Here is a 15,524-nt window from a genome sequence, read left to right as displayed (position 1 = left end):
TGAGTGGAGAACTGTTCCTATGAATTTGATTCTGAGGAGAGGGAGAACTGATCTGTCCTTATTGATCAACAGATCCAGTGACTGAAAAACAGACCAGATCTTCTCAATGGCCACTATTATTTGCTGTCTGGACAGATCTCAAAAACAACCATTCATCCAGATATGGGTACACCTGGACCTCTAGCTTCTTGAGATATGTTGCAACCACTGCCATGCACTTTGTGCAAACTCAAAGCGAGGACCATAAGCTTATAACAACATCTGCTCTGAGTTTTAAGAAGCTCCTGTGGCTTGGTGAACAGCCACATGGAAGAAGGAATCATTTAAGCTGAGAGCACTGAACTAGTCTTTTGGGTCTAGGAACAACAGATGCTAGGGTAACCATACAAACTTTTTATGTATCTATGAAGGTATTGCAGGTGTACAATAAATCCAAGGCCTACCTTGGATGGTACCACATGAGGTGCCAGAGTTGACAACTCTACGTCGCCAGAATGTGATATAGGCGAGTTCCTAGTGAGACCTGGCTTACCCCTTGAAGATGAAGAGGGCTTTTTCTGTCTGGAAGAGGTCAAAGTGCTAGACTTCTGCTGCTGTTTACATGATACTGAGACAGAGAAGAGTGTCATCTCTCTGAACCTCTTCAGCACAGGGATGCCACCAAGCCTGGTAGAATGTTCCAAGATGGAACAGTCCGAATCCTGCATACTGAGCACCTGGGTTCCAAAACTGAGCACAAAGCTGCTTCCACCAGGATATCTTGACACTGAACTTCCCTCAACTTCTCAGTCCTGATCTTAACCCCTCTACAGAGAGGGCACTTATGTCTCACATATTCTTCTCCCACACACCTTAAACAGAAGGAGTTAGGCTCTCTGACTGACAGATTAGTTACAGCCATAACAGCACTTAACCCACAGGAATTTAGGCATGGCCTCATACAGAAAAGCTCAAAGAACAAGAAGATAAAAATCAAGTCATCTTTTGCAAATGAGTACCATTAACTAAAACTGTAACAATTATACTAAAGTAACTATTTACAATTAAAAAACCCTCTAGAAAAATTTTCCTAAAGAGAGAACGAAAAAGGTGAGAAGCTCTCACACGCTGACTACTGACCACAGGATACGAGATGGAACTGAAGTGGGGGAAAGGGCTGTTCTGACCCTTTGTAGCCTTGGCTAGTACAAGTGTGCAGAGGGCACATGCACTGCCCCAATGGATACTGCTATGGGAAAAAGTTGTCTGGCTTCAGTGCACTAACACGTGCATACCTATGTGGAATGGACGTGTGCAAGAACTTAAAGAAGAATTTAGATTGCCTGTACAATCTTAACGTGCCCCTCTGGGATGTATGCATTACAACAGGATCTTTAATTACAGGATCATATACTAGTTTTTCCACAAGACCCCTGCCCCATTCAGTGTACAGGATGGGCCAGCTGTAGGGATGAATCAGGGCTGTGTAATGAAGGAGACTGCTGTCTGTAGTACTCATTTCAGTTGCTGCAAAAGATGAAAGGTGTATCATGAACGAGGCAGCAGACTGCAGGAAAAGAAAGAATGGTCTCATGGTAAAGAAAAATGAATGCTGCTATGGAGGATAGGTTTTTATCACTGCCTCTACCACAGAGTTCCCATACAATGTAGTTAAGTTATTTAAACCAAACTTCTCAAAGGTGGTCACTAAACGTGTGTTTCCATTTTCTGACTTGGGACCCTGGTGTCTGATTTGCAGAAATGCTGAGCACTCTCAGCTGTAACTGAAGTCAGTGAGAAGCGTGCTTTGAACATGAAGTGCTATATAATGCGAAGAACTCTGAAAAATCCAGTAGTAGGTTTCTCAAATTAGTTTGCCACTTGTAAAATGGGATCAATACCCACAGGAGTGTTGTGCAAGTAAATTTATTAGTACTTCTGAAGCACTCTGATGCTACAGTGATGAGCTCCACAGAAAAGCCCATGAGCAAATAATTGTTTTCAGAGCAAGGTTTGAATGGTGTGTGGTAAATAAGGTCTGGGGGCCACACACTGAACATGAATGAGTAAACAAAATATTGAACAGATGCTTATTAAGTGAGCGCCATCCATTCTGTACACTGAAGGAGACAGGACCTTGTGACCAGGTAATTAAAAACAGTATCACAATGCTGGGAACTAAGTTAAGGCACGGGCAACCTTAATTCTGGTATTTCCTTACCAGTGAGTGCTTGACTTTTGCCCTCTTATTAATATTCTTTTAACAGATGTGTGTGTGAGAGTGAGTGAAAGCAATTTCCTAGGTTCTAAAAAAAGCAAACTGAAAAAAATTCCATCATGTTTCATCATTCTCACTCTCACATGGCTCACCGGAAGGGGTGGAACCTTTAGATAACACCACACAGACCTCTGCCACTTGAGCTAACAGAGTGACTGACAGCAGTAGTAGGCAGTCATCTTCCATGTGCACCAGCACTAAAGGATTATGAGACACTGCCAGTGAGCTTCACAGACATTCACTGACAGCAGAAGAATGGTAAGATTTAGTAGTCTTGGGTTCCATTCCAGGTTTAGAGGAAAGCATGCTCTAGTGATCACAGACACTTCTGCTCCACCCCCTGCCATCTGTCCTTTTCCCAAGCCTGTCTCTTCCTCAACCCTCTCCTTTCCTCAGGCTTTTCCATCCACCTCCTTGCCCAGCAAGTCTTAGTCCCAGTTACCTTATCCAGCCATTCCCAGTTCCCCTGGCTTCCAGTCGCGGGTGCCATAGTCCATGTTCCCAATCTCACTCCCCAGGCTTCTTCTCCAATCTCAGTGTCATCATCCTGTTGTCCTAGTCTCTTTGCCTAGCCAGTCCCAGTTCTCCACCCATACTCCAGTTCCTCATCAGATCGGCCTCACCTCAACCTTCTTGCTCTGCCCCCAGTGTCCCCATCTGCCTCCAATCACAGTCTCCATGTCCCATCTACTCAATCTATCCCCACATGTCCAGCTCTCGTGCCCTCCGTACACAAATCAAGCAGCTTCCTCCTCCATACTTGGGCCCAGCAGAGGGCGGGGCTTCAGAGCACAGGAGAGAGTTCAGTTCTTGTACCCAACCAGAACCCAGCACAGCATGCAGCAGCCCAGAGCAGCAAATGCAGGGAAAGCCCCACACTGCACTGGGACAGAGCATGCCCAGTGTGGATGGAATCTTCAGAAAATTTAACTACTAAAATCTAAACAAAGTCTATACTGAGCACGTGCAAACTGTGATTTTCAAAGTCTTATAACTTGCTCAAATTTGGGCAGATTTTCACAGGGACAGCAAGAGATGCATCCTTGACACAATGGCCACCAGCCTACCAAATTTCAAATCCCTGCTCCAAAGCGCAGGGGCAGTAAAGTTGTTAAAAGAAAAGGTTGCAAGAATATATCCGTAGACTTGTTCTTGGAAACAGATGAAATTTTTTCGGCAATCTTTTAAAAAAAGAAATCATACTGAGGCAGACAATCAGCATGGACAATTTCAGCCCAAATAGTTAAAATTTGACAAAGTTATAAGCAACTGAAAATGAATTCTTATAATGAGGTGTGTCAGGCAACCTTAATTGGTGGGGCTGGTAGCTCCCCCTATAATTCTTGTGCATTTGTGTTCATATATTCCAGAGACATACACCTCTACCCCAATATAACACTGTCCCCGGGAGCCAAAAAATCTTACCGCATTATAGGAGAAACTGCGTTATATTGAACCTGCTTTAATCTGCCAGAGTGCGCAGCCCCGCCACCCTGGAGCACTGCTTTACCACATTATATCTGAATTCATGTTATATTGGGTCGCATTATATCGGGGTAGAGCTGTACTTTACAGACAAAAACTTCAGTTTATTGATTAAGTGCAACATCTTCCAAAGCAAACCCTAAAACCAAGAAAATATCAACGTATAGGGCACTTCTTAACAGTAAGCTTAATGTCCACAGAGCATGTTTTCAGCAATGAGACTCCCCATCTTCATGAGGAACTTTATTCTTACTCCAACAGATAAGAAAACACTACACACAACACATTAAGGTTTTGTGGGTTACTGTGCGAAAAATTAATTACAACCTTAGCAACATTACCAAATATTCAGCATTTGCACGGGCACCCAAGTTAAGTGCATGATGTGCTTCTGAAAGAAGTATGAAATTATAATAAAAGGTTGCGTATTCTACAAGGAAAATGTTGCTGTTAAAGATCAGAGTCCAAAAAAATGCAAAACTTTGCACTTATGTTGCATAGTTCCATGTTTAACTCAGTGCTATCTAGTTCAAATTTGTTCAGAGTATAGGAAAATGATTTTCTAATTTCCAGCCCTGCCAACTCACCTTGAGATATGAGGTCAAGATACAAATTTTCATCTCCTGCATGGCTGCCAGTATAAAAAAAAATTCTACACAGCAAGTTATGCATCCTCCAACCCCATTTAAAATAAGCGATAGAGCCTTTTTCATACCATACATGAAAAAGAAGGCAGAAAGGGAACACCTAATTCTTTCCCACCCTTTGCTAGTTATTTTTATATGCACCATACCTGACCTCAAAGGAGCCTTATGAGCTGGAGTTTCCTTGATATAAAATAAGAAAAAGCTTCTGGAAGGGCTTTCTCCGTGAGAAAGCACTCGCCGCTCCCAGTCACCCAAAATCTGGATTTATTAGCTTTCCAAGCACACAGACAGACCATCTTCCCTCAGGTTTTTAAAGAGAGGATGGATTGGGGTTAGAGTGCTTTATTTTATTACGAGATTATTAGTGCATTTACTAGCAGATCCATATACTTATGCTTTGAAGTAAGAAGACCTTTCCAACAGACTTTATTGTATGAAAGTTATATTGTATATGTTAACATATAATGGACACCCATATTTGCTATAAAATAAAATCTATTCCAAAAAATTACATAGCAAATGGAGGTCACTTAATTAGTTTATATTCTTTGGGCAATGTCACATAGATAGAGTATGATATATGTTCACCTGAGAGTTTACATAAGTCAGGATATTAGTACATTGTTACTTTAACAGTTCACTCTGTTTCAGAGGCTTAAGGACATTAAAATGTATTTCAATTAAAAATATGTTATAGTTTTGAGTAAAAAGGCTGAAAAAAGTTAGTCAGACCAATTCAAATGTGATAGACACAAATAAGGGGGCCCTAAAAAGAAACCTGGACAGTTAAAGTTAAGACTGCAGTATATTTTGAACACAAGTCACAAGAGGATTTAAGGTGCAATATAAAATGAAATCAACAAAAGGAATAGATCTTTCATCCTGAAACAAAAGTGCTAACAAAAATAATGGAAACACAAAGGAATGAACAAGGTTGTTCTATTTTCACTGTTAGATTAAATGGGAAAGCCTAATGTACTCTGACAGGTACAAAAACAGTTGTAGAAAGGCAAGTTAGTTTTCTGTTGCTCCTGCCACTTAACTGTTTTCAGTTCTTGGCACAACAATGTAACATGGCTGTCAGAGCTAGTGCAAATTGATACAGTTTACTGCTAACATTACCTGCATCATGGGATATTTTGCTTCAGCAGGACTTCCAAATCCGTTAACGCCAATGAAGCTGGTACTAAAGTAGGAATCTGTGAGACTAGCATCAGCTAAACCACTGCCATCTATTCCAGGAACTAAAAGAAAAAGGGGAAAAAAAATTCAGATTTTAGTTTAGCAAGTCTACCTGTTTCTTGCCAATAATATATTTGTCTAGATTTAGACTTGCATTCCTAAGAGAAGCAACAAAGAAAACATATTTGTGCATATAATGAAAGGAGCAGTTAGGATGGAGGATGAGTGCAATATAAAATTATAGCAGAGAGGTAGGCAGGGAGGAGGAGCTCAAACAACATGGAAAGAGTAAGGAACAAGTGATGGTATCAGAATAGGAAGTAATGTGGTTGGAGCATCAGGAAAGGAAGAAGAATTTTTTTAAAAAGAAAGGAGAGTAATGATCTTGCATACATAGTAAGAAGTTCTCAAAATGTTCAATAATTTATTTCTCAAACAACTATTTTTAAAACAATGTATTCATTCCTCTTGATGGCAACATTCATAGCAAGTTAACAACTTAAAATGATGTGCGGGGAAGAACTCAAACATCTTACAGCACAGACACTATGTTGCCTAAAAGTTCTTCTAGGCTAAGAGCAAGCATGAAAGATTTAATTCCCAAGGCATATTTTCAGAAAGTTAAGTGTCTAGAAACAAGGGCTTATAATAAAAGTAATTCAACTGTACCTATATACATTTGCTACTACAGTGCAACAAGGATTTTTAAGAATAAAATAAATAGTAATTTCATGAAGACCTAAAACACACTAATTAAACAGCAAAGAATCAAGATTTTATGGTTCTATGGAAGGTATGTTTCAGTAAAGAAACCCTCCACAAAGCATAAATGTGTGATGGCAAGGCACAGATCCAACTCAGAGGAAAGACCTGTACCACATCAGTGCAACTTGAACCTTGGTATCAGCTCCAGCCAGTTGGTAGCATGCTAACATGTCTTCCTAGTCACCACTGTCAAATAGAATCAAATGGATCTCTGTACCAAGCTGAAGGATTGCAGTTGCTGGTATTCACACCCACAGGTGAAAATGTAGGGTTTTGAATGCCAAAACAGGCTGCATGAGCTGGTTGGTAACTTCCCTGCTTCCAAACTAGAACAGATAGATAGCACTACAGTTTTTCCAGAAGAAACAAAGAAGGCATTAGAGTAGCAGCAGCACTCAAGTGGCACTAACCAGCACCCAGTTAGCAACTGACAAGTTGCGCTTGCTCACACTTCAGCCTATATCCCCATTTGAGCCAGCCAACTTAAGTTAATAGCACCACTTCACTTGAATGTCAGGTTGTGTGTGAACGCAGGGGACAAGTTAAGGGGAACACTTGAGTTATTACAAGATATCTTTGCAATGAAGACATGCCCTTAATTAAACTCACGCTGTCATGACTAGCATTTAGCTGACTACTGAAGAGTTTTTCAGGAGAGGTGTACTACAGATGTTAGAGACCCCAACTACATATCATCAAAAAGGACATGAAATTTTCTTCAAGTCAGTTTTGAATCTTAAATTTAAGGACTAAGGGAACAGGGAGGTAGAGCCATATCTGTACCTGCAGCACCTTGTCGGTCCTCTTCCACAACTCCAGAAGAACAGCCAAGAGGGAGCTCTAATGAGGCCCCCCTTGCTAAAGCCCAGCATGGAACCAGAACTACTACTCCATCTGCAGTTTGGCCCTGTTCTTACCCCACTCCCCCATAGCTGTGTAGGTGGGAAGTGTGAATTCAGAATAATGGAACAAGACTATACCATTCTGTAGACCTATTGTAATGAGAATACTGAAAATTGCAGAGCTGCCACATACTGTTTCCACCCCGTTAGTCAGGATCCAACTTGGACTAGGAAGGGTCAGCTCGAAAGGTGGATAAATATGCCCCTCTGGCTGACACCTTGAGAGCTAGGGTTACCAGGCTCAGACACATATGCTGATCATCAGAGCCCTGGGCGCATGGGACCCCAGTAACGAGCAAGTGTTGCAGGAATGCAGAATCGGTCAACGCTACGCTTGGCTGATGCAGCAACTCATGGTGTCGGATGTCATCAGGTGGTCAAGGGACATCTACACAGAACACATCACCAGACATCTGCAATACCAGGAAGGATGAGCTGGAGTGCCGATGAGAAGCACAGTGGAGAAAGTAACTGAAATACTTTCCTCATGGATTGTATTTTCCAATGACAATCTACCCTAAATTCTCAATTACTGAGGGACAATCTTCACTCATTGATATATGTGCTTTCCACAACCAACTCTCTGTATAACTTTTCATGAGTGATGTATCCAAATACTTGGCTGCTAATATCTAAACTGTATTTTTAAATTTACTCACCTAAATTTGGGTTATTGCTGATTATGCGCTCTATGTATCTTATGATTTAAAAACAAACTTTGTATTTGTGGATAATTTAAGAACTATACCCAGATGTACAGATATTCACCAGTTTTTTTTTTCCAAGATGGAAATTTGGGGCTCTGTTTAGTGACAATTAGTTGTTTTCATGTTATTTTTCATTCAGAATTGCTTAGGTTCACATTGAGGTGTCTACTGCCCTGGAATCACAGGTCTTCTCTGCTTCAATTTCAGTCAGTATTGAAAACTGAGGTACTGCTGCAGCTTTATGCTACACAGTACAAGTTAAATCCATGTCCTTCCTGACTGGTGAAGGCTATTAGCAACTTTCAAAGTTTCAAGAACAGTTACCATTCCAAGACACACTGTATAAACTCATCGGCGTTTCTGCTGTTTCACACTACATTTCCTTCAGAACTCTCGGATTACATCCAATCCTGATGATTTACTGCAATGGAATGTCTCAGACTGCACCCTAAACTTCCTCAAATATTACAATCTGTTTAGGAATGCCACATGGATTTCTTGTGCGAAAAGGTATGCCGGGCATAATTTTTTACATTGTCCTTTATTATAAAAGACTGGTTTTACACACCTGACTTCTCTGCTACATTATAGTTACAAGCAACATTCAAGATTACAAAAAAAACTGGGAAAGGTTAGAGAAAAAACCTTTTTTTCAGTTGGTTACTTTGTGCATTTGACAGCATTTTTTGCTTTGACATACTTAGAGTATGTCTTCACAGGGATAAAAGCCCTGTGGCAAGGCCACGGCTGGCCCAGGTCAGCTGACTCAGGCTTGGGCTGCAGGGCTAAAAATTGCTGTGTAGACGTTTAGGCTCAGGCTGCAGCCTGAGCTCTGGGACCCTCCACCCTCACGGGGACCCAGAACTCAGGCTCCAGTTCCAGTCCACTCATCTATGCAGCAATTTTTCAGCCCAAAAGACACAGCCCTGCAAGCCCAAATCAGCTGACAAAAGTCAGCCACGGATTTTTTTAATCCCCGTGTAGAGTGCAATGATGAACAGTTCCTCATTCCCTACAAGACTGGTCACCTACATTGTTCCTCAACACTATAATCACCCATCCTGTTAAACATCTATAAGCCACTGAGGAAAAGAATGAAATGTTTTAGTCCCACAAGTCAACAATATGCAGATAACCCCCAAACTCTCTCACTCACTTCAATACTGATAGCACTAGCATAACGAAAACATTTTTAAGAGCTGTCCACCACAGCATCTCTCAGGGAGAGTCTACCTGAAAATGCCATGTCATTCTGTAGTTTGGGAGTTTTCCTGGACTCCTTGGTGTTTCTGGATACTCACAAGAGCTGTAGCTACTCCAAAATATTCTCTTATCTGTACCTGGAAGAAGTCTGAGCCTCTTTTGTAGAGTAATGATCTGGCCGGCTGTCCATGACTTCATAACTTCCTTGCTAGGTTACTACACCTTGCCGTACTACAGAGTAATTACACTGACCTTTAAGAGATCCTAACCAGACCAAAGCACAATAACCCATGTCCCACGCATCACCAGCCACTAAGAGCACACGACTATGGTGCTCCACTAACTACACTGGCTCCCCATAAAGAAACATGCCGATTTCAAGGTGGTATCCATACAGCCTTCCACTGCATTGTACCAAATTACTTAGTAGAACAACTCAACGTTCCTTAACGATCATGCTCCACAGGAATGATTCAGTGAATGACCTCAAGGGTTAAACTCATTAGAGCAGAGGACAAGAGTTTTCCCGGTAATAGCTTGAGGCTATGGAATTCTATTCCAGAGGTGAAGAGTGAACCCTGCCTTCAAAGTAAAACCCAAGATTCATTTCTTTAACATAGCCTTCCCACATCACCAGCAATGACTAAAAAAGAAAGATAGAAAGGGATAAGATGCAGCTCAAATAGACATACATTAAAAGAAGAGGGAAAAATAGTTTCCAGACATCTTTCTAGAAGCCAAGAGAAACAAAGCCCACTTAGTCGAACCATGTCTTCTATAAGATTACTTTTGGGGGGAAACAGTTCCTACTGCAATGGGTACTTGATAAGCACCTAAACAGATGAGGCAGTTGTCACTTGATCTATTTTCTGGAAGACCACAAATGCTGTTAACAGCTTTTTCTCTTAGGCTTTGGCTACACTTGCATTTCAAAGCGCTGCCACGGCAGCGCTTTGAAGCGCTAAGTGTAGTCAAAGCGCCAGCGCTGGGAGAAAACTCTCCCAGCGCTGTCCGTACTCCACCTCCCTGTGGGGAATAACGGACAGCGCTGGGAGCGCGGCTCCCAGCGCTGGGGCTTTGACTACACTGGCGCTTTGTAGCGCCGCAATTTGCAGCACTGCAGAGGGTGTGTTTTCACACCCTGCTGCAGCGCTGCAAATTTGTAAGTGTAGCCAAGCCCTTATTTGACTTTGCTTTTGACAACTAATTATTCAGACAAGCTACAGATTTTTTTTCCCCCTCGGAGAAAGGCCACAACTGTTAAAATCACCTTTTAACTGTGTGTCATGGCCAGCCTAAAGAAGGCTCTTGTGCTGGAAGTGGCTGGACTTCACCAAGGATAAACAGTGTTGAGTAATGGGAAAGTAGGTGTCTGAGATCCATTTGTAACAGGCCTGGTACACACCTTTGAACAGATTTTAGAGTTGCCACTTTTAATTTTTATTGACACACATTTATTGAACAACATTAGATTCTGCATTCAAATTGCCCGTCTTGATCTTTTCTGTATAACTAAAATTCATAAGTATACTTTCAGATTGTTCAGCATTTAGTACCATTAAAATGGTATTTCCAGTACTGTTCTATTTCCCCAAAAGTATACTTTTTAATTAGTTTAGATGAATTGTTTACTATTTTAGGGTGGTGGGAAAGTTCTAAAGTTGGATAAAGTTGTCTTATAAGATAAATACATCAATTTGTCTTATGTTAACACTATTTATGCTTCAGGAAAGTGAGGTTAAGCAGTCTCAAGATGATCTTACCCTGAGAGAACTAGTGGTTTCCCCACAGCAGTGAAAGAATCAGCTAGACTAGTTTGAGGAGCAAAGATGGATGTGGCAAGAGGGGGAACAGCAGACTGGGTTTCTCTTTCATGCAATGTCAGCAGAAATTTAGAATGATGAGCAAACTAAGATTTCAGCATAATAAAGAAAGCAAACATTTAAGGCAAACAGATATAAAAAATAGGGCTGTCAATTAATCGTGTGAGTTAACTGTGATTAACTCAAAAATTCATCTGTGATTAAAACTGTGATTAATCATACTATTAAACAACAGAATACCAATTAAAATTTATTAAATATTCTGATGTTTTTCTCATATATACTGTATTGTGTTGTAATTGAAATCAAATATTTGCATTGTAAAAATGATAAACAAAAAATAGTATTTTTCAATTCACCTCATACAATCTATAGTGCAAACTCTTTGTCCTGAAAGTACAACTTACAAACGTAGACTTTTTTTGGTTACTTAATTGCACTCAAAACCAAAACAATGTAAAACTTCAGAGCCTACAAGTCCATTCAGTGCTACTTCTTGTTCAGCCAATCACTAAGACAAACAATGTTGTTTACATGTACAAGAGATAATGCCACCCTCTTGTTATTTACAATGTCACCAGAAATGAGAAGAGGCATTTGCATGGCACTTTTGTAGACAGAATTGCAATGTATTTACGTGCCAGATACTCTAAACATTCGTATGCCCCTTCATGCTTCATCGTCTGGAATGATGGCTATGTTTCCATGCGGATGCTCATTAAAAAAATAACGTGTTAATTAAATCTGTAACTGAATTGCTTGGGGGGACAATTGTATGTTCCCTGCTCTGTTTTACCCACATTTTACCATGTATTTCATGTTATAGCAGTCTTGGATGATGACCCAGCATATGTTGTTCATTTTAAGAAGACTTTCACTGCAGATTTTACAAAATGCAAAGAAGGTACCAATGTGAGATTTCTAAAGATAGCTACAGCATTTGACCCCAAGGTTTAAGAATCTGAAGTGCCATCCAAAATCTGAGGTGGATGAGGTGTGGAGCATGCTTTCAGAAGTCTTAAAAAAAGCAACACCTTGATACGGAAACTACAGAACCTGAACCATCAAAAAAGGAAAATCAACCTTCTGCTGGTGGCATCTCACTCGGATAATAAAAATGAACATGCGTCGGTCCACACTGCTTTGGATTGTTATCAAGCAGTACCAGTCATCAGCATGGAACCATGTCCCCTGGAATGGTGGTGGAAGCATGAGGGGACATATTAATCTTTAGCACATCCAGCACATAAATATCTTACGATGCCAGTTACAACAGTGCCATGCGAACACCTGTTCTCACTTTCAGGTGACACTGTAAACAAGAATCAGGCAGCATTATCTCCTGCAAATGTGAACACACTTGTTTGTCTGAGCGATTGGCTGAACAAGAAGTAGGACTGAGTGGACTTGCAGGCGCTACAATTTTACATTATTTTTAATGCAGTTTTTTTAACATAATTCTACATTTGTAAGTTCAGCTTTCATGATAAAGAGATTGCACTACAGTACTTGTATTAAGTGAATTGAAAAATACTATTTTTACAGTGCAAATACTTGTAATCAAAAAGAAATATAAAGTGAGCACTGAACACTTTGTATTCTGTGTTGTAATTGAAATCAATACATTTGAAAATGTAAAAAACATCCAAAACTATTTACATAAATGGTATTCTATTATTAACAGTGCAATTAAACATGATTTTTTTTTAATTGCTTGATAGCCATAAAAAAAACCAGAACATACTTTTAAGTGTCTTGGAGGATCCAAAACATATTTTTACTTTTGGCAAGGCTGGAAACAAGTGAAGGAAGGCAAGTTTAGAAAGAACCATAGAACACATTTTTTCTACTTTTAAAAAGAAAACCATCAGGCAATTTCTTCCTTATGATAGCACAGCACTTAAGCTTGATAACTGAAATAAAGAATAAAAGTCTTCTCTATGATACTTCTTCCACTGCCACAGCAGGATACAGAGACTCTTGATTGCGTGCACAGCAGGAGAACAAAGGACAGCAAAAGCTTTTTATTTTAAAAAGAGTAATGCCAATATTTTCAGTTACAAACGATTTAGTCACAACTTAGGTGTTTGGAAACCTCAGTGATGAGCCTGGTATAAATGCCTAGACATACAGACTCTTCTCAAAGTTTGGTAAGCGACTTTCAGCTGGATAAATCACATGCAATGTTGGAAACTGAAGGGCAAGTCTAATATAAACACTAATAGGTAATATGGTCAACAGGGCCGGTGCAAGGATGTGTCGCGCCCTAGGCAAAACTTCCACCTTGCGCCCTTCCCCCCACCCCGCGCCCCCGCGCTGAGGTGCCCACCCCCCCCACGGAAACTCCCTCCCTCCACTCTGAGGCGCCCCCCCCGCGGCAGCTCCCACCCTCAGGCACCCCGCCCACCCCCGCTCTGCGCACGAGCACCCCGTGACAGCTTCACTTCTCCCGCCTCCCAGGCTTGCGGTGCCAGGCAGGAGAAGTGAAGCAGCTCACCCCGCTCCGCCTCCTCCCCGAGCATGCGGTGGTTGCTGCTCTTCTCCCCCTCCCAAGCTTGCGGCGCTAATCAGAACTCTGGCCGCCACAGTCGCTGACGAAGAAAATGGCACCCCTCAAATCCTAGTGCCCTAGGCAACTGCCTAGGTTGCCTAAATGGTTACACCGGCCCTGATGGTCAAATCTCCCTTTCTACTCCAGGATTACTGAAAGAAGTTGAGAGCAGCTTCAAGTACACCTGCTTAACAGGAAGCTCTGCTTTTCATGTGCTGCATAACTATGAAACAAGGCTTAAAACGGGACCTGAAAGGTAAGCCTAAAGAGTTGGGTTTGTGCCCTTTTTATGTGGTGTAAATATGGTCTGAAACAAAGGTTTGGAAGAAGACTTTTCTGCTTGTTTTTAATCTTAAAAATAACAGGAATCTAAAATTTGGTCTTCCCTGGCTTTGCTCGAGGTCTCATATATAGAGAGCTTTCTTATAGATTAATCAAAGGGACAGATGCATTAATCTTTTACTAGGACAACCTCTCTCTCAAGTGTTTACTATGTATTGGCATTAAATAAGTGTTAAACATCTCTGTTATTGAAGAACAGAATATTATCTTTGTTCCTAATGCTGTGCTAAAAAATATCAGACTTCTGGAAAAGTAATATCCAAATTGAACCTTGTGTGTTGCCATCACTGCTTAAAATCCTAAATTATAGCTATGTCTGCAATAAAAGGTGTGTTTTTACAATGAGATGGCTATCTAGATTCAAAATCCTGTTAGAGACAAGGAACAGGTAAATTTTAACCTCAATGTAGGCTACTTGAAATTAATCCTCTCACCCCACCCTGCCCCCAAGGGTTTAACTCAACTAGCTACTGTGAGATAAAAACTACAGTGGCTTGTCTCCTCTTGAATTTTACAGAGATAAAAAAACAAATTATTTTTTGCAGCAAACACAAAGCCGGTGTGTGAGAGATGTCATTTAAAACTTAGGAAAATTGCTTTGGCTTCATTAAAATATTATATTTGTAGGGCTTATATCTGACCTACTTTATTTTGTAGTGACATTTCTTCTATCTAGAAATAACCACCATATACCTGGGTTAAAAATCAACATTTGTGTACTGTTTAATGGCTCTCAAGTACAAGTTATGTGCTTTATATTACGTGGTAAGTGATTCTATGTATTGTCACTACCACTGTTATAATCTTTTAACTCTGATATCCCTTCTAGGTCTGTTTTTAATATAGCATTTCTCAAGGCAAGACTAAAACTAATTGCCTTTATTACAAACACTCCACCTTAGTGATCAGGAATTTATTTACAAACAGAAAGGGAAAAAACATCAAAACATAAAATAAACAAACTATGCCCTACTACTACTAATAGGAGAGCTAATCTTCCTGTTCAATATTGCAAAATGTGCATACCATAGATGTGCTCCAAGGAGCTTGCAATCTAGATTAGACACATGTAATGTCTTACTGGTTTTGTAAAAATAAAAAGGAACACCTCAGCACTAAAATGGTGATAACAGAATTACTCTCTTGGCACCCACACTCCACAGCAATTACTCAATCTCACACCTTCAAAATATGTTCTCTCCAAGTGCTTGCCACAAACTCTCTCTCTCTTCAGGATATACTGCATCAAAATTCTGATGAAAAGAAAGTAACAGAGAACTATTAAGAATATACAAAATTTAAAGTGTGGGTATCTAAAGGTTATTTTTTTTCTTTTCAGAGGGAAGACAGTAAAAATGTTCTGCTGCTTAAGATTACTATTGGTATTTTCCTGTCCTTATGGTGAGGAGGGACAGCCATTAACCATACAGAGTTGGTTCATATTTATGACATATAAACACTCAAAACAGCCAACCTGACTATGGCTTGTACAATCCATGACCAGGGCCTGACTCTTAAGCTTGTATTTCGTTTCCAAAAGTAAATTCTCAGCAAAGAATGTTCAGGAACAGAATGCTTTAACTGGGTGACTAAAACGATTTACTCTTCTCAAATCAGTGAAAGTACAAAGCAGCAAGATGACTTCGAAATTCAGCCACAC

At 40.4% G+C, this 15,524-nt stretch overlaps 1 protein-coding gene across 7 annotated transcripts in view; it reads right to left on the bottom strand.

Annotated features, from left to right (window-relative positions):
* The window catches only part of PAN3 (poly(A) specific ribonuclease subunit PAN3), a 111,453-nt gene extending 96,336 nt beyond the window's left edge, over positions 1-15,117 (bottom strand). For 6 of the 7 annotated variants that reach the window (XR_005597334.1, XM_039533319.1, XM_039533332.1 and 3 more), the window contains exons 1-2: positions 15,047-15,117; positions 5,512-5,633 (exon numbers count right to left, since the gene is read on the bottom strand). Coding sequence is in view for 5 of the 7 variants with exons in the window: in XM_039533319.1 (XP_039389253.1) it covers positions 5,512-5,633; positions 15,047-15,110 (186 nt within the window). In the remaining 2 variants the exon portion in view is untranslated. Of the gene's footprint in view, positions 1-5,511; positions 5,634-15,046 lie in introns of those variants that run through there. The other variant, XM_039533409.1, reaches the window with a different exon arrangement.
* Positions 15,118-15,524: the final 407 nt, after the last annotated feature.

The sequence above is a fragment of the Mauremys reevesii genome, linkage group 1 (genome assembly GCF_016161935.1).
Source record: "Mauremys reevesii isolate NIE-2019 linkage group 1, ASM1616193v1, whole genome shotgun sequence".
Lineage (NCBI taxonomy): Eukaryota > Metazoa > Chordata > Testudines > Geoemydidae > Mauremys > Mauremys reevesii.
This window is presented reverse-complemented; position numbering and strand designations above follow the sequence as displayed.